Source organism: Euphorbia lathyris, chromosome 9 (genome assembly GCF_963576675.1).
Source record: "Euphorbia lathyris chromosome 9, ddEupLath1.1, whole genome shotgun sequence".
In the NCBI taxonomy this organism is placed as follows: Eukaryota; Viridiplantae; Streptophyta; class Magnoliopsida; order Malpighiales; family Euphorbiaceae; genus Euphorbia; species Euphorbia lathyris.
In genome coordinates, this window is record NC_088918.1 from 15984673 (window position 1) to 16010292 (window position 25620).

At 36.8% G+C, this 25620-nt stretch overlaps 1 protein-coding gene across 3 annotated transcripts; it reads right to left on the reverse strand.

Moving 5' to 3' along the window:
- Nucleotides 1-2141: 2141 nt before the first annotated feature.
- Nucleotides 2142-18216, reverse strand: LOC136205309 (protein SUPPRESSOR OF QUENCHING 1, chloroplastic). 3 transcript variants are annotated; one of them, XM_065995842.1, is made up of 28 exons: nt 17751-18216; nt 15908-16008; nt 15771-15827; nt 15590-15684; nt 15029-15128; nt 14664-14722; nt 14323-14447; nt 13904-14024; nt 12745-12832; nt 11960-12038; nt 11793-11853; nt 11599-11674; nt 11312-11422; nt 10923-11018; nt 9526-9648; nt 9157-9354; nt 8364-8468; nt 8170-8234; nt 7932-8025; nt 7617-7774; nt 7430-7479; nt 7198-7319; nt 6791-6898; nt 6125-6254; nt 5728-5975; nt 5077-5226; nt 3653-3825; nt 2142-2382 (listed from the first exon to the last, which is right to left on the reverse strand). In XM_065995842.1, exons 1-27 carry the CDS (start codon nt 18121-18123, stop codon nt 3676-3678), a joined length of 3243 nt encoding a protein of 1080 aa, XP_065851914.1. In that variant the 5' UTR covers nt 18124-18216; the 3' UTR covers nt 2142-2382; nt 3653-3675. The 3 variants fall into 3 exon arrangements, with proteins under 3 accessions (XP_065851914.1, XP_065851915.1, XP_065851913.1); XM_065995843.1 differs by lacking the exon at nt 2142-2382 and having other exon boundaries at nt 3538-3825; nt 11960-12014; nt 17751-18215; XM_065995841.1 differs by lacking the exon at nt 2142-2382 and having other exon boundaries at nt 3538-3825; nt 17751-18215.
- Between the last annotated feature and the right edge of the window lie 7404 nt (nt 18217-25620).

Here is a 25620-nt window from a genome sequence, read left to right on the forward strand (position 1 = left end):
AGAAAATATATTTTAAACTTCTAATTTATAAATTCTAATCCTTAAAATATATTAAAAGTACTGATTTTACTAGTTTGACATAATCCAAAATTATGACTTGATATAGTTGTAAATAGTTTTTAAAAGATGAATTTCTGTATAATTTTCTCTATAACTTTTCTAATTAATATTAATAAGGCAGGTTCGGACTGGACTGGCCCATACTATTTTTATTAATCTCAAACCTGCCCAAAAAATAAACAGGCTTTAACGGTCCGAACTAAACTGGGCCTAAGAATAATTTTCATTGTCCAAACCCGGCCCAATAGACACGGGCCTGGACAGGTACTGGGGCTTGTGAATAGGTTATTCTTGTCCAATTGTATTTAATAACTCAGTATTTCTCAATACAATTTGTTGGATGCAGAAAATAAGAGATACACCACATCATGTGTCAAAGTGCTTGCTATATATTAAAAAGAAAATATCAAATAGACAAATAATTAGGAATTTTAAAAGTTCATGGGAGTGTTGTATGTAATTGAATAAGAATAAGATATATTAAATGTAACTAGACAAAATAAGAAATCATTTGAATCTTTTAACCCGATTGGCATGATACATTTGACACTGTTATTATTTTAGGTAAATTTATTAATTTTTAAGTTTCTTCATACTAATACTACTCAGTTCTTTATTTTAAAAACTATATTATAAAATCCTTGATGTTTTTATTCAGAATTTTGTCAGCCAAAAATTAAATTTTATATAAACTGATAAGTTTATCGAGCATTATAAAATATTAATAGATGATATAAAATTTAACATTTGTCTAACAATATTTTGAATGGAAAGACTAAATAATTTATTTAAAAAAATTTAGGGCTTCTAAATGTATATTTTAAAGTGTAAAAATTAACTAGTGTAATATGCAAAATTCAAAATCGTATAACTTATTTACCCTGTCATTTTTGTTGGGTAAAATGCATTACAACTTCCTAAATTATTAGGCAACTAACATTATAGCGTATAAATTTCATTTCTTGACAAATTTTACGTTACTCCAACATTAAAGTTAAAACAATAAAAATTCATAAAAAAAAAAGTTAACAAAATATAAAAGTTAACAAAATATTTACCAAAAAAAAGTTTAACTACATCATTAACTTTTTCCTATATCACCATAAATTAGGATCAAATACCGATATTACCTATCATTTCGTTTTTTTAATAAAGTTTTGTTGATTTGAACTTTAAGGTTACAATAATAAATTTAAAACAAAAAAATATGTTAAAAAATAGTTTAAAAATTATAATATTAATAGCGATATAGTTCAAGTGCTATAAATACAATTTACCCTTGCACCCATTCTGACTACATAATTTTAAGGAAAAAAAAAATTGGTTGCACTTTTTGTCAATTGCATGTTTGTGGTTTTTTTTTTTTTTTTTTTTGTCTAGACGGGGACTAAGGTTTTCACATTACTAAAAACGAGGATCTTTTAATTTGACGTTATAAAAATGACCGTTAACGATCTCAAAATGAAAAATTTCAAGAATTAAAATTGTTTAGTGTCACATTTATTATGGAACCAAATTTTTTATTTTCCAAAATTAGCATTTTCGGAGCTTTCTATTTCCTCACGAAACACTCAAATGACCTCAAAATTAAAAAATTCAAAAATTAAAATTGTTTAGAATATCATTAATTCTTGGAGTTTTTCAATTTTAAGTCATCAACTGTCATTTTAAAAGTGTAAAAAAAAATCATTGTTTTTAGCAATGCGAAAAAGCTCGGTCATCTCCTAGTCACAAAAAAAAGACCTCCGTGTGGATTCAAAAAAATCCACATTGACACAGAGTGTAACCATAAAGGTAATTTTTTTGAAATTTACCCTAGTTTTTATTTTCTTCTCCACATGTAACAGATAATACGAGACAACCCGACTTATACAGATATCAATTTTTATTGTATTTATACCATATAAAATCGGCTTAATACATCTCTAGTAACCGTCCCTGAACTTGTTTAGAGTGATCTATTAACCCTCTAAAATCCACGTGGGGGTAAAAAGAGATTTTGGAAAAGTTAAAATGTATATACTTTAAGCAAGTTCACGAGGCTAATAGATCATTTTAAAAAAAGTTCATGGACTAATAGGTACCTTTCAGAAAGACAACTAGTTACTTGAAGCAAGTTCGGGAGGTAAATAGAACTTTTTCAAAGTACATGGGGCATTTGAATTTTTTAGACAAGTACATGCATAAGCTAAACATATATGAAGCCTATAATAAAATCAGATAGAAAATATAAACAACATAACACGATTATTTCACGAAAACCAGAATTGACACATCCTTTGAGTTATTTATCTCCATGATGTAACATCTATTCAGTATATCCTGATGTAGAACAATAATCAGCTTTCATTGTCTCCCTCCCAGGATTAAAACGTTAAGAAGATATAACAAGTTGTCAACATCAACATAAAAACAAAACATTAGAAATTATTGCAACCTTGGAAGTCACTACTTTACATTATTTTATAACGACTACTCGACAGCTTATTGCTTTTATTTGTCTATATTTTGATATCTAGTTGTACAAAAATATCTATTTAGTTTCGTTGTTATTGTTCACTGTTTGTTGTGATCTCGGCATGCCTAATAGATTGAAGGAAAAATTCTACCACACGGCAATCAGACCAGCATTGTTATATGGTACGGAGTGTTGGGCAGTGAAACACTGTCACATTCATAAAATGTCGGTGGTGGAGATGCGTATGTTGAGATGGATGTGTGGTCATACGAGAAAGGATAAGGTGAGTAATGAAATAATTAGGACAAAAGTAGGGGTTACATCTATTGAGAATAAAATGAGGGAAAACCGACTAAGGTGGTTTGGCCATGTAAGATGAAGAGAGCTTGATGCGCCCGTTAGGAGGACTGAAGAGTGGTAAAGGGATGTAGTGGTGAGGGGTAGGGGTAGACCTAAGCAAACTTGGAGGAGGATGATCGAGAGTGATATGAGTTTACTAGGAATTGAAGAGAATATGGTAGTGGATAGGATAGAGTGGAGGGGGAGAATTTGTGTCGCTGACACGATTTGATTGCACGGTTTCATATGATGGTTCATGTTAGCCGACCCCGAATCATTTTGGGACTAAGGCTTTGTTGTTGTTGTTGTTGTGTTATTGTTCACTGTTTGTTGTGTTACGGGTAGATATTAGCTGAATTATCTTTCAAATTAGCTATCAGTAGTTGTTTCTAAATCCTAAACAAACACTGTATACATATTGTTTCGAGTAAAACAACAGGAGAACCAAACAAACACTTAAACTGTGTACTTCGATTATCGTTAAGCGTGCACCACATGACCTGTTAAATGGAGCGTTTATAAGTTGTATGACATGTCACACCTGCCATTTAACGGGTGACTTTATGATGCACTCCCGACGGTGTGATGAGCTGAATTTCAACAACAGTTAAAGTACAGCCGCTAAAGTTATGTTTGGTTCAGTTGTTCATATCTGCTGTTAGTTTGTTCTTGCTAGTAGCTGGTAGAAGTTAGCTAATTTTCCTTCCGAAATAGCTATGAACAATTGTTTCTCAATCCTAACGAAACAGACATTAAATTGAAATTCATAAGTCTAAATATTTGAAGGGATCTTACAATTGGTTGGCATAGAATTATTTTCAGATACCAATAGTTGTTGAAGCTTTGGGCTTGACAGTATAAGCAAGTGTGACTTTTGAAGGGGTAGAGTCTGAGATTTCTTGTTGGAAGGAAACTTCAAACAGAAGTGAGTCATATAAACATATTTCATCTTCTTTACAGTAGTAAACCTGCATAGATCAACCAATAGGTAGGTTTACATGAGAAATTATAATAAAAGCTATAAGAGCGTCTTAGACCAAATGGTCGAGGATTCAAATTCTGACAACCTCATTTATTGATAAAATTTCAACACATAATAAGATGGGTCAGTGTTATACAGACTTCAAGTTCAGAGGGCAGAGGGTGTTCACAATGTAGAGGTATGCCAGAGCTAATAATAAAAGTTAGGGTTGATTGCATATAGATGCCCTGTGGTTTCGCTGATTTGTAAATGGGTACTTGTGGTATTTTATTTTGCAAACGCAGCCTGGTTGGTTTGTAAAATTTTGCATTTGGGTTCATCTTGTCAGAATTTGGCCGATAACGACCTCGAAATGAAAATTTTCAAGAGTTAAATGATATTTTAAGCAACTTTAATTCTTTAACTTTTTAGGTTTGAGGTAATTTAGGTGTTGTTTTTTTATGAGAGAGAAAGATAATGTTTAGAGAGAGAAAACTCAAAAAATGATGATTTTGAAAAATAAAAAATATGGTTCCATAGTAAATATGATACTAAACAACTTTAATTCTTGAAAGTTTTCAGTCTGAGGTCTTTATCGGCCAAATTTGACAAAGTAAAAAAAAATGCAAAATTTTGCAACACGAGTTGCGTTGGTAAAGAAAAATATCAGCTTAAGCTTTTGGGTTAATTGATTCTTTGACATTGTCTACATACATGCCTTGTTTTCAAAATGTGTGAAATAGTCCAAAGTTCTATCCTATGAAATTCTCATTTTATTTCTAGTTCATGAAACCAAATACCAATCACCCCTAACCAGGAAAAAGCTGAATTTTAGTCCTTCTACTTTCCACTATTTATCAATTTGACCCCTGTTGTACTTTAATTTTTCGTAAAGTTTAGCTCCTGAGATATAGTTCCATTTGCAGTAGATGCCGCTAAACAATTGGGTAAATTACAATAATTGTCCCTGAACTATAACATTATGACCCCTAAACTGCATTAAAGGTGACATGGATTAAAAAAGAGCCATGATGTAGTCAAATTCGTCTAGATCATCATTTCGTTAAGTTTTTAATGGATAACAATTGGAAAAATTAGTTTGACCGGGTGCTGATGTGTTATAATTGCTAGCAGAATCCCCAGTTAAAGGTCACATTGTTTGTGAAGAGTACAGGGCTAAATGTGTCAACATAAAAAAAAAACAGGGTTAAAGTGACAAATTGTGCGAAGTATATGGACTAAAATGAAGTAGGCATACCTTGCAATTTATTCTCCCTGTTGAAGCTGATACAGAGGATTTCCTAAAATGAAGGACTGCAGTTCCTTCTGGACTAAGATATCCATCAGAGGGCTCAATCGAAATTCCGTTTTCAGCCTCAGTTTCGACAAGAAATTTACTTCGTGCTTCCTACATTTATGCACAAGGGAGTATATGATTAAGCATAAAGAGATGAGCTTATGAAAAGGTAACAGACTGCGTATATGCTATGTTACATGGAAACAGAAACCGAAATGGAAACAGGCACTGACAAACGACATATGTAAGAGATATAGGGAACGGGATGTGGAGGAAACGTGTAAATAATGAAAATATAAGGGCATTTACATCTATAAATTTTTAAAATTATAAGGATGTATGTTTAATTTCTTTTTAATACATATATGGACATTACAAAGAAGTAACATAATAAGGAAACGAGTTTTCAAATTTCAAGAACGAGTTTCCAATTTTCTTAAGTTAAGGAAACATGACACGAAACATTTCATACAAGTTTCCGGAAGTTTCAATATCTGAAATGTTTCAAAAACGTCAAACACTTCCAAATCAAAGTTTTCTTGCATATAGCTTACATGTAGCAAAAGCAACTGGGGTTAATATAAACTATATTCCTGAGGATTGGACCCTGACCTTTGAGAAATGGCAATCGTTTGGTAACGATATTTCGAGATAAAGATCTCCCTCTCTAGATGAACCTCCATCAACTTTAATTGTCTGTGTATCAGCTGATGTTCGTCGCCTGAGACGTCTAGGGGATCCGGATTTTGGAGCAGGAGGCTGAATTCCTTTCAGCTCCAAAGTAAGAATTTCGGTTTCTTTCTTGTTCAAATCTATATATCTGATAAGACTGTTGTTTGTATCAGCTATTATAAGTTTCCCTGCAATAACAAGAAAAACATTGAAATATGCTTATTTGTTGTTGAAACAGATAGACGATGCTGATCGAATTCAAGAAGGAAATATCAAAAAATGCAAATTTTATTATTGTGAAGAGCTGTGTATTGCATTTGATCGATAAGTAAATCACCATTTTCAGCTTCAATGATTCCGGATGGCTCTGAAAGCTGCGCAGCCAGTGCTTTTCCATCCTTGAATCCAGCTTTGCCTGTTCCTGCTATTGTACTAACTCTTTTAGTGGCAGGATCTAGCCTCTTGATCTGAAATCGAAAAGAAAAAGACGAGCAAAATTTAAAAGGGTGGAAGATATCAGGAAGAGAAATTAACAACACGAGCGAGTTACCAATGTATTGATTCCAAAATGCATGAGAAAAGCTGAAATTTAACCCCCGTACTTGGCAGGATTTATATCACTTCTGGTCCCTATACTTAGATTTTTGCACATTTGGCGCCTATACTTATATCCAACCTTTAACAAAATATGGACCTTTATGGATAATTCAGTTACCAGTAAATTCCACATGCCAGCATGTGGTCAAACTATTTTCTAAACTTGTGTAACGACGGGCATAATACATTGCCAATGGAACAATCTACCATGGAATATATTTTCTGTCAAGGGATAAATTTTACAAAAAATTGAAGTACAGGGGTCAAATGTGCCAAAAATGAAATGCAGGGGCCAAAAACAAATTGTGTCAAGTAGGAGCACTAAATTTAACTTTTGCCCGAAACCCATGTAGTCTTTTGTAGAAGTTAGAAGTGTCTTAAATATCTTTAACAATTATTAATTTACCTTGTGATTATAGCTATCTGCTACATATACTTGACCATCTTTAGCACATAATACACCCAATGGATGTTGAAGGAGTACTTCAGACCCTGTTCCGTCATGATCTCCAAACTGAAAAATTAATTTTTGGGGGACGAATGGAAGATCAATAAGTGCAAAAGTTGCTAAGCATAAACTTCAATAAACCGAAATGATGGTTCCACATTTTATACATTTTTGTTTTGGAAAAAAAAAATAGTATATCAGTAAATGTTGCAAATGGTCTATTACCCGAGACTTTCCACAGTGGTCCGGACCAACTGGTCACGGATCAATCATGAGGTGACACATCGCAGTGGTGCTTCTGTGTCACCTCCTGAATGGTCTCGGACCATTATAGAATTTTTCCTATTAGCCAGACAATAAATTACCTTAAACAAGTTCTCAGCAAAAAATGGATCACCACCAACCAGCAGCCGTGATCCTCCTGTTTTCAGATCAACAGCTCGAATGGAACTACTTTCACTATCAGCAACATATAGCTCCTTCAAATCTATAAATGATGATCAAATTAAAAATTTTACTACACTTAAACCTTCAAGCAATGATTTATAAGTGGCACTGGAAGTTTTTAATGATATGCCGGAAAATTAAAAATGTTACCAGGAGATAGTGAGACGCCAGAAGGTTGCGCAAATGATGTGCTCGTGGAGCTAATGAAACAAGAAGAATCATAGTCAGAAAACTTCTTCAAGATTATAAATTACGCATGAAAATCTAGTCAGGAACTGAGAAAGAACGTGTGGAAGTTAACTGAGACGGTAAGGGTAAACCTATTCCGGTATCTTACCTTGATCCGTTTAAGTTTCTCTCATAACCATCACCACTGAAAGCTCTGGTAATTTCGTTAGCCGTATTGTGCTCCCATATCTGATGTTGGCCAGCCATTGCAATATAAATTTTCTCATTTACAGGCTCAAAGCAGAGATCCCATGGAGAATTGAGAAGCTGTAGAAAGGTGCATACAAAGATGTTAATACACAGGACATATGTACTATATATGTACAAAGAGTTATATGTACTAAATATGCGCTTGAAGTTGTTCAATTTTATGTAGACAAAGCATTTCGATATGCATCCGAAATTCATTTTTCTTCGGTCTTGCCTGGGTGGTTCCTTTTCCTCCTCCTTGGTAGTCAGAACCTTTGGTTCCATTTCCAGCAAGAGTTCTCACTATGTCATTGACAAAATCAATCTCTCTACAACAGAAACAAAGTTGAACAAGTATGAGCCAAAGCGTCGTTGAGAAAATGAGGTCACGTTTTTTCAGCTAATATAACGAGCAAGCCAGAGCTAGCTAAGACTTGAAAACAATTACAGGATGGTTTTAAATTCCTGCTTACCTCAAAGCATGATTTTCAGTATCTGCAACATACAAGAGGTTTTTCTTTGCATTATAAGCAAGACCCTGGAAAAGCACATAGCTGACATGTTACTCCAAATGTTTGGGAATGAAAAGGAAGCTTAAATAAAACTAGAGAGAAAATGCTAAGCCATGAGATATTTTTGAGAAATTAACATATAATTAGATTTTCACCTGAGGGCGATTAAACGCGGCTTCATCGAAGGAACCATCACGAAAACCTTCCTCTCCGCTGCTCCCAATTTGGACAATAAAGTTCCCATCTAGATCAGTAACCACCTGCATTTGAGAATGACATGATGGCCAAATGTCAATTCAAGGTTAAGTGTTCCACATCCTTGCAGCCTTTATATTACAGAAATTTAAACTATTAAAGACCCTAGGAAGCACCGACACTTCTAGGAGAAACGAGTGTCGGACACTCCGGGGACACGCACTCAACAATCCAAAATAAGTGTCCCCTCTTTTTTTTTTTTTTTAATATGGGAGCACTTCGGAGACACTTCTGGAACACATCGGGGACACGGCTTCTCAGTTAATTAATATAGGGGTTTTTCTTTAATAATTTTACCTAAAATAAAACCTCAATGAAAAAAAAAATCTAAATCTAAAAAAAAGAATATAGCAACCACCGCCTCTTTTGGCGGTCTAAATAGTTTGGAGTATTAAATATTTCTTTTTGATGAATTAATGACTTATTAGTTATTATGGATGTTATTTATAGTATATCGTGACTTATGAATATATAAATTTGGCGTGTCCCTACCGTGCCGGTGTCGTATTTTTAAAAATTCCATTTGCACACCTACACCCGTATGAGTACCTGTGTCGGTGCTTCCCAGTAAAGACCACTTGCAGATTATGATAAACAAACATAGTTGACACTAGCATTTTGGTGTGAAGTACAAAAACCTCATGTTCACCTTATTCTCTAAAAGTGTGCTAGAGAGAGAGAGAGATGGTTTACTATTCGGTTATGGTTACTATCTGAAATGAAAAGCCTGTTGTTAACTGCATCAATTGCCAGCTTTCCAGGAAACTTCAAGGGAGAGCTAAATAAACGAGGATCATTATCTTTTTCCAAGCTCAGGGGAATTGATGTGTTATCCAGGAGCTTCTTCCCACCATAATATTGAAGAGCTGCCTCCACCAAATTATCAAGATCCTAAATTTAATAAGGTAAAAGAGTTATTCACTTATTCTCTGTCATTGCTGAAAAAAATACATGGATGCATCGATAATGTACTTATTTGACAAGTATCTCCAAATTTTGCTTTAACCGAGAATCACATATATGAATTTTAAATCAAATTATAGCTGCTAATGCATACCGTACCTTTCTGCGGCCTTCTCCTGATATTTGTGCTAGGACAATACCATTGGGTCCAACCAGGAGAAATGTAGGCCATGAGTTGATACCTAGCTCGTGCCATAAATACATGTCTCCATCATTGACAACCTATACTGATAGAGAGACTAGATTAAGATTAAACAATATGAATGTATTTAATTATTCGAGTGAAGAAGCAATTGAAATGAAGTCATGTTTCAATAGAAAGTATATGGTGTGCTTGTGAAATATCAATGAATTCTTAAACAGAGTTTTTCCCCAGTTAGTTGGATATGCTTGTTGCAAGAGTCGGGCACGGATATCAAATTCACAACCTTATATTCTATAGAAGACTAAGATTTTTGAATCATTATTGACAAACTGAAAATATAATGTGTTTATGGCTTTTTCTTCAGTATCAAGGAGTCTTCATATTTATTTGATCCATCAATCCTTGTCGAACAACCTCGATGCTTGCCACAATAAAGGAAGCTAGCATGAAAATCAAAGTGCGGCCAACATAAATACTTGAATTCTTGAATGGTGCAACTACAAGTCTGTTGCTATCTCTATTTTATTTGGAACTATAGTTGACATAGTTATTAAAGGTGCAAGGTGCACTAAGACGCAAAGGGGTCCTGGAGCCTAGGTGCAAGGCTTAGGCGTGTGCCCTAAGCGACAAAGGCGCACTAAAGAAAAATAATATATAAAATCATAAAGAACAACAATTATCATTTCTAAAATGCAAAAAATATTCGAATACCAAATCATATCAAATTATCCATAATCTTAATCATAATCCAAATTAACTACCAACCCTTCCATAATCATAATTCATAATAAAAATGTTAAATATAAAGACTGAAATCCAACCAAATCCCAGGTTAATTAACTAATAATCTAATAACTACTTCTCGTCAAGACTAAGGTCTCTATTTGCAACACTCCTGAACACCTCAAAATGGAGCAGTGTATTTTGTGTTGTTCTTTGCGATATTTCTGCCATCAGATCTTCTTTCCTTTTATTTATTTCTTTTTGTTCTAATTTAATTTCAGCCATTGATCATATAAATAGGAAAGGATTTTGATTAAAACATCCTATTTTTAACTTGGAACCCAAAAAAACAGGGTAGCTTCTAAAATTTGAGCCTAGGCGGGCCTTAGCCTCAGAAAGGCGCACTCAGAATAGAGCCTGCCTTTTGGCTTCTCAGGTGACATGCCCGGAGCCTAGCGTCTTTTGAGCCTGAGGTGCGCCATTGATAACTATGATAGTTGAGGATTTGGTTTATGTTTTTCACTAACAGGCATGAAGTTACCTCAAATATGCATAGAGCTCCACGATACCAAAACCATGCTTAGATTATAAATATGTTTATTGCTCACTTCAAATAAATTGAACTTACTGGATGAGAGACGTTATAGCGTAATACTGCATTCCGAATTGCTTCTAAATCTTTCTCATTGTCAAACTTAGCTGAATGCACCCCCACAACTGTAAACTGCATAAGCATTATCAAAAACATCATGTGGAATAACACCAAATCCTGAATAAGTCAAGTAGATATAAAAAGAACAAGAGAACTTGGGGGGAAAAGAAAAAGAGTGATGGCAAGAAACATCATACAAAACCTTGAACAAAAAATACTGTAATATCTCATTTCTTGTCATTTTTTATCGTTATTCATATTCAATTAGGAGTCTTATCGTTTCCGAGAACAAATAATTAGAATTTTTAGCAGTCAACAAATAACGATAACTGAAAGGAAAGAAGAGAGAGAGAGAGAGGGTGTACCGGCATATCTTTGTACTTTTTCTCTAGATATTCTAAATCTGGCAAAACATGCATGCAATTTATGCAACAGTAGGTCCAAAAATCTAGCAGCACGACTTTTCCTTTCAACTCCTGCATGAAATTGACATTAGAAACTAAAAGTTATACACAGAGACTTGAAAGAGGAAAATTTTCTGAAATGTAGCAGAATTCTATTACTTAAGGATGGATCTCTCTGATGCAGAAAGTAGCAATCGGGAACATAAATATATTCTAAACACAATCTCTCTGAGCTCAATATGTCTTACCCTTTGGAATTGAAGGGGAGCTGAGTTCAGCCAATCAAGTTGAGGTGGAAATTCCGGTACAACACGTGCAGTTCCTCTGACACACCAATTACAATAAATACGGAACATATCAAATACATGAAAAGCACTTGATCAAATGGGACAGCAAATACTACTATTTAATTACATTGGTCAGAAGGGAAATTATTGGATACCTGGTTTCTAGATCAGATATATACTCTACGAACTGCTGGACTCGTGAATATTTGGACTTACCTATAACAAATATATGCTAGTTACTAACCACAGATATTATGAAAACCAAATTACGTCATAACGAGGAATTGAAAAACTATATATAGTCAATATGATGTACTTTTACCTTTATTCTGCTCAAAATCTGGCTTAGTAACTCCAAACAACAGATTCCATATAGCCTGAGGAGAAGCATATTGCATTGCCTAAAACATGTATAGGTTGCAAAAATGAAGAGTAAAAGGAAAAAAGAAAGTAAAATAAAGGTGCCCTCTTTGTTAAACAATTTATTATTCCAAAAGCTTAAGTTGCATATTCCGAGTAAATTACACCCATGGCCCCTCAACTTTGTTCTTACTTTTTAAATGGCCCCTCAACTTTGTTCTTACTTTTTAAATGGCCCCTGACTTTCAAAACTGGACACTGAAGCCCTTGAACTCTGTACTAACATAATGGTCGTTGACCAAGTCAAAATAACCAATGGCGATATCAAAAGGGCGGCCCGGTCGCACTACGCGTCCCCGCTGAGCGAGGGTTCGGGGAGGGGTCCCACCACAAGGGTGTACTGGGGGCAAGCCTTCCCTTGCCAATTTATTTGGCAAGAGGCCGCTCCTAAGACTCGAACCCGTGACCTCTTGGTCACACGACAACAACGTTTACCGTTGCGCCAAGGCTCGCCCTCAACCAATGGCGATATCAAAATGGAAAAATTCCAACAATTGAAGTTGTTTAGAACTACACTTCCCATGGAATCACCGGTTTCGGTTATGAAGTTCAGGGCCATAAGAAAAGTAAGGGAAAAGTTGAGGGGACACGTGTGCGATTTACCCTGCATATTCTTGATCCTACTGTGGTGATAAAATTAACTGATTTACAATCACCAATTCTTATTTTCTCTTTAATGAAAATTACCTTCCGGTTAGAGATGGTAAAGAACAGACAAGACAAAGCAATCCCCAAACTTGCATATCTTAATATGTTCCGCCGAGAAGCCTGACACCTGTCCACAAATTATTTCTGCTTCCTGAAGTAGTTATTCCAAAGCTTCATCTTCTTTGTGAGAAAGAGACAATTACAATGTGTACTTACAGATATTAGATTCAATTTTCTAGACATCCAAAGAAAAAAGAATGGCAACAAGACAACAGCCTTCTAAAGTTTCAAAAGAACTGTTCATTTTTGGAGAAGTTAAGAACTGTACATGAAATCTAGGTGTCATGGAAATAGCAGAATCTAAACGTCCCAATGATAAATACACAAGATTTACTTAATCTGCTATTCGAAGTACCAATATATTGTCTGCTTCATTAGGCACAACCATAATTATTAAAGGCGCATGCTGCACTAAGGTGCAAGAGGGTCATGGAGCCTTGGTGCAAGGCACAAGGTGCAGACGAGCGCCTGAGCCACACACAGTGCATTAAAAGAATAAAAATATATGAAACCATAAATGATATTCTTTAAAATATAAGAAATGATAAATTCTAAAATCAAAATGCAAAAATACTAAATCATGACAATATTCTTAATTATAAATTCTAACATGCAATAGCCCCCATATTCTAAAATTCAAGAGTTCAACCAAATCCTAAATCCTAAGTTGACTAACAACTACTTCTCATCAAACTTCATCCTCATCATACTCATCTAGAAAGTCAATTTCCCATTGTGTATCTGCATCTCTTCAAAATCTTCTTTTTTCTTCTTTTGTTGTTTATTTTGGACACTAGATGTGTCTAATCCAATGGTAGAGATTAAAACCCTACATTAGTACAAAGGTGCGTCTTGCTGTTCCCTTGAAAACAATCTGCGTCTTAGGGGGTGCTAAGGCGCTCGGCCTCGTTCCTTGTGAGCCTAGAGCTTTAGGCGGGCCTTTAACAACTATGACAAGAACAAACTTTAAGGGTGGGTTTGGTATGAAGAATGGGTGGGAGGGAGGGGTATTGTGCAACCAACCGCTCCCCTCCCGCCCATCCTTCGTATCAAACCCACCCTAAAGTTGATCATACACTGTTAGATGACTTGTGATCATGTGTCAATGGAAATTTTGAAGGAAAAGAACCTATCTTACCCCTCAGATATGCCACTGGTAGCATTATTTTTTAGAATTGGTCCATTACTTGTTTCTTCAAGCATTGCTGCTGAAGTTTGATCAGATGTGTAAAGAACCTGAGGTCCCTGAATCACCTCATCTGCAATGGTATATGTTAATCAGATCTATTGTGCTAGAATACACTCTTAAACTACTAACCAGGATAAAACAGCTAAGAGCACAACAAAGACATATATGATTTTCCGAAAAGTCTGAAATAACAACATAAACCCAATTGATTGAGTATAAGGAATCACTTTATAGTTTATGGAGAAAAAAAAGTTTACAAAGCAAACCAATTACAAAAAAGTGTTTTCAAATTATTAGAATATGACGGAAAAGAAGCCCCATGATTCCAATTATTGATGGTACAAAGTCACATCTTCAGAGCTACATACTATAGCCATCAGATCCACCATTGAGGATGTCATCAAGAGAAATATTTCCTATATCCGTTCTGATAAAGGATGGAGTAGCCTTCTTTAGAGTCTCTTCTGATAGTGTAGTTTTCACAGCTATGCATCTACAAGAAGTGAAGAATGGTATAGACAGATCAGCAATCAAACCATAAAAGCAAGGCTCGTATGATAAATACAGGAGATTAGCATAGGGAAAAAGGAATCGAATGTTGTCTGCATTTCTCACTCACTTTTGCAAAGCATTTCTCATAGGTTTACGAAGAATTATTCACAATAAATATCCTGATGAAACCAAATACACTTGTTTTTAGCAAATCTACCTCATCTGTGCAGCATTTGCAGCCTGTACTCCAGCAAGCGCATCTTCAATAACAAGACACTGAAATTACAAGCGAAAAGGATTATAATTAGTACAATGAGCATGAGCATGGAAAATATAAGCCTACTTCACAGAAATTTCTACGAATTTAAAATAATAAAACAAAAACTAAAATTCTAGCTGACAAATTTCATTATCTTTCTGGCCTCAAGATCAAGAAAATTTACCACAAATAACAAGGCTTAAAAGAAATTCCATGTCAAAGGGCAGCCTTATAAGTTTAAGTGGTAAAATTTAACCATTTACAAAATTTATGTAACTAGAAGTTACAAATATAGACAATTAAATCACAAACAAATAGCATACCTCACTAGGGGGAACATTCAAGATCTTTGATGCAGCCAAGAAAATGTCAGGAGCTGGCTTCAAATTCTCAAAAGCGTCTGCTGAAACAATAGCATCAAACCTGATAAAAGAAGGTAACAAGATAATTTAAGTACTAACCATGCTAGGATAGATCATCCCTCAGATATTCGCTCTTTAGTAGAATCTAGACCTATGGAGTTTCAATGAAATTGAGTAGCATATGCACAATCCCAAGTCATTTTGGCGTGATTACATTCTAGGCTCTCAACAAAGTTCAGTGCATTGATCTATACATGTGCAGCTTGTGTTTAATCAAGTATACACCGCCATCAAGGTTTCAAGATTCACGCCATATCAGAAAGTGAAATTAGCTAGCTCACGCCTTCCCATAAAACTGACATCACATTCTACGGAATTCAAAACTTGAGACCTAATAAAGATCTGAAGCCTATGCTGTTAAGGTCAGTTTACTTAATTAAGCTCAGAGAATATAATGCACAAGTAAACAACAACATATAGATATCCTGATGATGAGGACGTCCGTGATTTCAATTAGCTTACATTGACAGTGGCAAACCAGCAGCTGCTAAATTTGCATCGACTTTGACACGATCAGCACTAGATGCAACAGCAACTTTCAGACCTTTATCTTTGCACTAATAGACAAAGTCCCTCATTACATTCATACCAACTAAATTAACCTCGACGATTAAGCGAACCATGAACAATTGACTTATGTTACCTGGGTAACGAGTTCAAGGGCACCTGGAAATCCTATACCAGAATTTGGTTTTGCATACTGCAAGAATAAAAATGACATTAGGGCAAATAAACCAATGGTGTATAACAAATTCAGATGATGATATTAAGAATAATTGCCTTTTCAAGATATATCTCAAAAAACCTCTTTTTTGCTTCTTCAGTATTGAATTCCTTGACTCCCTTAAGATTAGCAACACCTCCTAAGAAGTTTGCTTCACCTAGTATTAATGAAATCAGAGGATAAAGTCATAAAGATAACATCTTCTTTTATCAAATTCAAAATTCAAAAAACTTAATAAAAAGGGATAAGGTTCAAATCTGCTTCTATTTTGGGGAGTGCATATTTACACCTAATGTATGAAATGATAAAATACCATTAACATTTCAAACAAGAACAATTTTACACCTATGTAACTATGGTTTTAAATGAGCTGAGCCACTCATGAGCGGCTTGGTGTTCAACTCGGTAAAGGTTCGACCGTGTTCGGCTCTTGAGCACGATAAAACTCGACTCGAAAGCTCGCAAGGAGCCTCATTGAAAGGTTTATGAACAAACTCGTGAACAAGCACGATTATAATGTTCATGAACAGGTTCGTGAGCAAGCTTGGTTCGAACGGATGGAGAAGTGGGTGGAGATGTTACTCATAGGATTAAATCTGGTTGGTCGAAGTGGAAGAGTGCTACGAGTTTCCTTTGCAACCCCGACGTGCCTAATAGATTGAAGGAAAAATTCTACCGCACGGTAATTAGACTTGCATTGTTATATGGTACAGAATGTTGGGCAGTGAAACACTGTCACATTCATAAGATGTCGATCGGTGGCGGAGATGCGTATGTTGCGATGGATGTGTGGTCATACGAGAAATGATCGGGTGAGGAATGAAATAATTAGGACGAAAGTAGGGGTTACATCTATTGAGAATAAAATGAAGAAAAACCGACTAGTTCGGCCATGTAAGACGAAGAGCGCTTGATGCGCCGGTTAGAAGGATTGAAGAATGGCAAAGGGATGCAATGGTGAGGGGTAGGGGAAGACCTAAGCAAACTTGGAAGAGGGTGATTGAGAGTGATATGAGTTTACTGGGAAAATATGGCAGTGGATAGGACGGAGTGAAGGGAGAGAATACACGATTTGATTTTACGTTTTTGTAAGCTTCAGTAGTTTTTGGCGAAACTTTAATTTTGTAGATTTCAAAGCCCGAGAACATATAAACAAGCTGCTCGCAATCAACTCACCAACATGAGCTTGAGATCGTCCATTTTCTGCTCAGCTGAGCATGAGCAAGCCAAAACTTGACTTGCACTACGCGTCCCCGCTAAGCGAGGGTCTGGGGAGGGGTCCACCACAAGGGTGTACTGGGGTAAGCCTTCCCAATTTTTTTGGTAAGAAGCCGCACCTAAGACTCGAAGCAACAACAACGTTTACCGTTATGCCAAGGCTAGCACTCGGTTACAGCCTTATATAAAAAAAGGGCGGCCCGGTCGCACTACGCGTCCCCGCTGAGCGAGGGTCCGGGGAGGGGTCCCACCATAAGGGTGTACTGTGAGCAAGCCTTTCCCTGCCAATTTATTTGGCAAGAGGCCGCTCCTAAGACTCGAACCCGTGACCTCTTGGTCACACGACAACAACGTTTACCGTTGCCCCAAGGCTCGCCCTCAGGTTACAGCCTTATATGTAACAAAAAATTTGAAAGGAATAGTATGACCCTTATTTGACTGTCATATAGGTGCTTCTAAACCTCAATTATCTCTAGAACGTTTAATATTTAACAACTAAGTCTTCCGCGTACAAGTTAATCACACAAAAGAAACTGTCAAAAATATCTAAAATGTTTACATATAGTGTTATTAATAACCGTCAAACCAGCTCGTTTAATCTTGCTTGGAATCCTTAGTAAATTATAGGAAAAATCTGGACCTTATCAAAATGCCAATTAGAACTAGAAGGAAAAATTTTACCTGTGCCAGTGAAAGGCACAAAATCCTCCACTGTAACTTCAACACCCATCTCAGCAAAAAGATCAACAGCTGCCATTCTAGAAGGCTCTTCACTATTACACAAGACTCCATCCATATCGAAAAGCACAGCAGAAACTTTCCCCCAATTACTTCCAGCTACATCAGGATCAATTTCCTTCTGCTCTACTTTCACACACGCCTTCACCAGCATTCTAGAATTAAAACTTGTACCCTTTGATCTCAATTGGAAAAATTGAACTGAATTAGAAATGGGGTTTCTTCTTCCCCTTGGATTTGATGTAAAGAAGACGAAGAGAGAAGTGGGAGATGATAAATAAGAGGGAGGAGGAGGAGAAAGTAGCTTGAGGGCCATCGGATTTAACTTTTGTGCCTAAAGTAAACTGTTTCTGCTCTATGGCGGGCTGAGATTGATTTCTGGTTATATGAAGGTTTTGTTAGGACGGTTTTGTCCTTGAGTTCTACTTTGTAGGATGAGTTTTGGGTTGGGTTTTATGGTCTTTTCATTTTGTGATTTAGGATATAAGGTATTGGATACTTTGGTGCTTTATCCACTTTATAACCACTCTTTTTTTCTTTATTTTTCTTTGAATCTCTATTATTAGTGTTATGGGTGAAGGAAGAAGGAAGGGTATTTGTTGGGCTGACCCAAGGCCCAATTTATATGGCCCAAAAATATAATAATTTAGTGTGATAAATTTAAAATGTGTCTATGTATATTGAAAACGATATAGTAGTGAAGGTCTATATTAAAAACAACGTTGTTTTAGTCTGATCGAAAAAAAAATTTGAATCTATCTGTCAATATGGGATTACTAAGTGTGAGATTGGTTTGGTTCAATCTGAGAATTTGAAAATCTCTACAATTGTATCTAATGGGAATCAATAGTAGAATCCAGATCGACCGATAGGACTATAATCGAGTTGTGTTGAGTTTTGTCCTACTCATATTCGGCTGGACATAAAATTAATGAGCTCGAACTCAAACTCTTGTTCGAGCTTGACTTATTAAGAAAATCAACTATTCATGAGCCACTTGCCAGCAGCTTGTTGATTTTGTTCACGAGTTTTGCTTACGAGCAACTTCTTAATTTTATTCATGAACTTTACTCACGAGTAGCTCGTCAATTCTGTTAATGAATTTTACTCTTGAACAACTCATTAATTATTAATGGAGACGTTGGATAATGGAGATGTTGGATCTTCAGAGTGGATCGGGTACATGAGGCGAGGTTGCTGCCGCTCCGGTCGCTGGCCCTGCATCGGGGGAGGCCCTCGGTATGCACTCCGATGCTAAAGTTAGTAAGAATATAGAAGTAGAGAGATAAAGTAGTATCCAGGGAAAGAGAGATACCTTCCCTTTGCAAGGGTATTTATAGTGAATGTGGTGGGCCTATGGGCTTAGGGAGTCTTGCTTGTATTGGGTTTGATTGGTTTGGGCCTAGTGGGCTGCCTTTGATCCACATTCCTCATTAAGTAGTCCCCTCCCCCTCGATGGTCTTTCGAGTATTTATGCGAGGTTCGAAACATTCTAGGGGCAGTAATGAACGTAATTGCGTCGTTTGGGACAGTTTGTAAATAACAATTGCGTCACTTGAGACGGCTTATGAATGAGAATTGCGTCGCTTGTAACGACTTATGAATAATAATGGTGTCGTTTGGGACGACTTGTGAATAGTTGCGTCGCTTGGGACGGCTTATTTATAATAATGACGTCGCTTGGGATGACTTATGAATAATTGCGTCACTTGGGACGGCTTATGAATGATAATGGCGTCGCTTGGGACGACTTATGAATAATTACATCACTTGGGACGGCTTATGAATAATTGTGCTGCTTGGGACGGCTTATTAATAATAATGGCGTCGCTTGTGACGACTTATGAATAATTGCGTCACTTGGGACGGCTTATGAATGATAATGGCGTCTCTTGGGACGACTTATGAATAATTGCGTCACTTTGGACGACTTATGAATGATAATGGCGTCGCTTGGGATGACTTATGAATAATTGTGTCACTTGGAACGGCTTATGAATAATTGCGTCGCTTGGGACGACTTATTAATAATAATGGCGTCGCTTGGGACGACTTATGAATAATTGCGTCACTTGGGACGGCTTATGAATAATTGCGTCGATTGGGACGGCTTATTAATAATAATGGCGTCGCTTGGGACGACTTATGAATAATTGCGTCGCTTGGGACGGCTTATTAATAATAATGGCGTCGCTTGGGACGACTTGTGAATAATTGCGTCGCTTGGGACGATTTATTAATAATAATGGCGTCTCTTGGGACGACTTATGAATAATTGCGTCCCTTGGGACGGCTTATGAATGATAATGGCGTCGCTTGGGATGGCTTATTAATAATAATAATGGCGTCGCTTGGGACGACTTATGAATAATTGCGTCGCTTGGGACGACTTATTAATAATAATGGCGTCGCTTGGGACGACTTATAAATAATTGCGTTACTTGGGACGGCTTATGAATAACTGCGTCGCTTGGGACTGCTTATGAATAATTGCGTCGCTTGGGACGGCTTATTAATAATAATGGCGTCGCTTGGGACGACTTATGAATAATTATGTCACTTGGGACGGCTTATGAATAATTGCGCCGTTTGGGACGGCTTATTAATAATATTGGCATAATGGTGTCGCTTAGGACGGCTTATGAATAATTGCGTCACTTGGGACGGTTTATGAGGAGTAGATGAATATATATATACGTCGAGCGACGGTCTTCGACAAATAAGTGAATATAAATATACACGTCCGGAGACGGCCTTCGATAAATAAGTGAATATGAATATACACGTCCTGAGACGGCCTTCGAGAAATAGATAAATATATACACGTCGAACGACGGCCTTCGAGAAATAAATGAATATAAACACGTTGAGGGACTGTCTTCGAGGAATAGATGAATATATATACACGTCGAGCAACGGTCTTCGAGGAATAGACAAATATACACGTCCGGAGACGGCATTCGAGAAATAAATGAATATAAACACGTCGAGGGACGGCCTTCGACAAATAGATAAATATACACACGTCCGGAGACGGTCTTCGACAAATAGATAAATATACACGTCCGGAGACGGCCTTCGACCAATAGATAAATATACATGTCCGGAAACGGTCTTCGACAAATAGATAAATATATATGCATAGGAGCAGTCTCTAAAAATTATACGTGGAATAATTTATTTTCTCTATGGTACAAAAACTTTTGTGTAATAGATATGTATAGGATGGTGCTTGCTCTTTATTTTATTAGTATCAATATAAATGCTAGGAGATTGATCAAATGTTTTCTTGTCTCGTGAGGAAACAAAATGGTGTATGCCCTGATCAAACCCATCTGCTATGGATTCCATGAGCGGATAATTGTATTATAATGAAAAATGATGGTGCCCATCATTCATAAGTATATTATACATATAAAAAAGATGTATGTGATGGGTATTGGTGTGATGATTTGTACTTTGTGAATATATAAGTCAAAGCTATGTTGACATTGCATAGTTTACAACCTTGTGCATGATATACACGTGGTGTGTTTGAAAAGGTGAGTAAGGGATAAATGTGTGGAAGACATCCCATGTGTTAGCACTCAACTATGCATGAGAGATGATGTGGAATTATACTTGAAGAAAGTGGAAGATAAACCTGTATTATAGTGAGACTCCTTAGAATGAAGCAAGCTTTGATATATGATCTCCATTGTCTTCTTCCTTTTAACATTATATTTCTCCCGTCGTGTTGTATGTTGCACAGTGGATCTATTTTTATAGATTTGGAGGGTGCGATTGAGATCCGGGGAGCTTCCGACTAAAGGAGGAGAGCTTCTGACTTCAGTGAGATTCCTTCGGAGGGGTCTGATGAGTTCCGAGATGGGAGGGGTGCTCGATGTTGATCCGAGGTTGCCCGATGTTGAGCTTGTTGAATGGGTGTTCGATGTTGATCCGAGGTTGTCCGATATTGAGCTTGTTGATCGAATGGCTGTTCGATGTTGATCCGAGGTTACCCGATGTTGAGCTTGTTGATCAAATGGATGTTCGATGTTTGATCCGAGGTAGGAGGGGTGCTCAATGTTTGATCCGAGATTGCCCTCAATTTGTTAGTGGAGCCTCGATATAGCTAGGTGAGCTGATAAAACTTATAGCTAGGTGAGACAATAAAAATTAAAAGCTGAAGTTCGAGATGAGTTGCCATAGTTGAGATCAGAGAACTGGTAATTGAGCAAAAGAGTTGTGACATCCTGGTTGAGATCCGCGGGCTCCCTCATTGAAAGTGAGCTTCTGGTTTGATTTTGTAAAATGGAGCACATGTCATTTCTGGGTGCAAGTTCATACACATGGATTTCACTGAATGCCCCTCATCGAAATGTCAGTCGATCCAAGAGCCTCCATTCCACCAACGTTGTTGGTTTCAATGCTCATGGGGGGAAGGTTATTTCTGAGTAAAATTGTAAACTTCCATACCTGAGTCGGTTTTGATGTGTGCTATGTACATGGTCTTTTATTCTGATGGAAAGGTGTCATCATGCATATATGATTTGTCATTATGCAAATATGCTTCTTCATTGAGTCACAGAACTCTTGAGGCCTTCGATTTTGATTTGGATCCGACCGCCGTATGAGGCGTAACCTGTGAGCTTCGGCTATTTAGAGGATTGGATCCTTGGATATATCTGGAATGGACAGACTGACTGTGATGGGTCCATAGATTATGGACTAACTTCGACGAATTTGGAGAGACCATAACATAGTCAAGACGTCGGGGAAATCATCTTGCACATTTAAGCAGGGAGCTTCTTACTTTGAACGAGTTCGACTCGCTAGGTGGCTTCGATACGGCGTAAACTTGAATATAATTAAACCGAGGTGCTCTCCTCATATGTCGATAGGATTGAACCGAGGTGCTCTGTCATATGTCGATGGGATTGAACCGAGGTGCTCCGTCTTATGTCGATGGGATTGACCCGAGGTGCTCTCTTCATATGTCGATAGGATTGAACCAAGGTGCTCCGTCTTATGTAGATAGGATTGAACTGAGGTGCTATCCTTATATGTCGATAGGATTGAACCAAGGTGCTCCATCTTATGTCGATGTGATTGAACCGAGGTGCTCTCCTCATATCTCGATATGGTTCCGACCTAGATCGGAATATGATTGGCCTCGAGATAATGCTTAGATCGGAATATGATTGTCCTCGAAAAGGATTTAGGATGCACACATGAAAGCCATCATAACAATCATACAATTCTCATGCATAGCTCATTAACACATGTTTATAGTATGCTACGTGTCGACGGTAACTTTGTTATGCCAAGAGAATAAGAATCAAAGTGGCACATTCTGTGCATATGAGGGTTATGTGGAGCATGCAAGTTTACTTTAATTTGAAAAGTATCTTCCATAGGCATGAAGAAATTGGTAGAGCTCGCAGATGCAAAGTATGCTAGTAATACTTATACATAGAGTCCTACACAAAAGGATCCAAACCTGAACTTTGACATTAGAGTTCAAAGTGTAGCAGCAAAAGGCTTCCAGAAAAGTGCTAAAACCAGTGTATTTTGATTGTGGTTTTGATGACGTGCCTCGACGGACAACTCTCCGAATGTAGATCTGAAGATCGCTTGTAGTCCACGCTCACCGCACCAAATAATGGAGACGTTGGATCTTCAAAGCGGATCGGGTACATGAGGCGAGGTTGTTGTCGCTTCGGTCGTTGAACCTGCGTCAGAGGAGGCCCCCGGTATGCACTCCGATGCTAAAGTTAATAAGAGTATAGAAGTAGAGAGATAAAGTAGTATCCAGAGAGAGATACCTTCCATTTGCAATGGTATTTATAGTGAATGTGGTGGGCTTATGAGCTTAAGGAGCCTTGTTTGTATTGGGTTTGATTGGTTTGGTCCTAGTGGGCTGCCTTTGATCCACATTCCTCATCAATTATATTCATAAGAAAGCTCACGAGTAAAACTCGTAAATAAAACTACATTGTTTACATTTTTTATAGAATAATAAAAAAAATATTATTTTAAAAAAAATCGAAACGAGCTTACTCACAAATCTGTTTATAAACATTATAATCGAACTTGTTCACGAACTTATAGTTGAACCTGCTTGTACGCTTTTGAGCGGAGTTTCGTCGTGCACTATCTTAACTCGTTTACAAATTGAGACTCAAAATCGTGTTCAAGTACAGTTTGTTTATAAATCGAATCAAATATAATTAAACTTTTATCAAACCGAACGTTGAACTGCTCATTAGCGCCTCGATTATTAAAGCCTTATCTATCATTTAAAAAAACAATTTATTTTTTGAAACAAAACTTCGTTAAATTAAATCTGGAACCAATACATCGATAAGAAAAAGGAGGTAGACATTTCCACACTCCACGAACAGACACAGAAATTACCGTTTTAGCTAAGTAATGGGCTACAGAATTCGTTGACGCTTGACATAGGAAATTGACACATTATCTAACTCTTTAATGAAATTGACACATTCCTGAACCACATCAGCCAAATATGATCAATAATGATCTGATTTATTGATGGCTTGAACAACCGAAAGGCAATCCGATTGAACTACCACATTACTTCTACCTGACAATTTAATCCACGATAGTTTTTCTCAAATCGCTATTGTCTCTGCCATAACTGATCTAGTACATCCTGAAATAGAACAATGATGAGCATATAAACATTGTGCATCTGAATCTCGAAGGAGAAAGCTAATGGAACTATAGTCTTGTTCTTTAAACGTTGCTGCATCCACATTGTAGTACATGGAACCCGATGGAGGCTTGTGGCACTTATGAGAAACAAGGTCGAAGATGCAAGGAGGTTTCGAGTGAAACTTTTGTGCGGATTCTCAGTCCACAAACTCTCGTCTGACAGTTGTGTTGGACTGGTTGTAACCGTTTATTTTCTCATACCGCCGCAGTTTGATTTCTCCATAGTGTCGAGATGAGAATTGCTATCTCTGCAAACTTAATTGGCAAAACTAATGACAATATATTACCCAATCAGACTTTAACATCTTTAATTACCTCCATTCGATTATCACAAAAAATATTCCCAAACAAACTTAACCGCTAAACATTCACAAAAAAAAGCATGACTTTCATCTTCACATGCTAAGAACTTCCATAATAATACTAAACCCCATGAGTTTTACTATTCACCACGAAATAATTATCGAAACCAAGTATTTTTATTTAGGCCTAATACACAAATAACCCCTTAAACTTGTCCAAATGTTGCAACTGCCCCCTCCAACTTTCAATTGTAACAACTTACCCCTTAAACTTGTCCAATTGTAAAACACAACCCTAAATTGCTGACATGGACTGCAATTGAAGAAACACGTGAAATACAAAATCTGCAACGCTCGTGGAGTATGATAATCAGATCTTTGACGTGATACGAATCCGGGGAAACTTTTTTATGGTTGCTTCAAATACGGGGTAAAAAAATTCTCAATTTGGGGTTATGTTTTACAATTGGACAAGTTTAAGGGGTAAGTTGTTACAATTGAAAGTTGAGGGGGGCAGTTGCAATATTTGGACAAGTTCAGGGGGTTATTTGTGTATTAGGCCTTTTATTTAAACATGTTATAATGCCAAGAGTAATCACCACTTAAAGTTAGATAACATTGTTGAGAAGACAAAATCACTCCACACTTAATTTTAAATTGTTGTCTAGTAAACAACAATTTAATTGTTAAACTTTTTAATTGGATATTTAATCTCCTTAAAAAAAAGGGTGTTGTTAAACCCAGCCCCAATTTCCCACCTCTAGCCCCGTGAAAGGACGAAAGTATCCTTT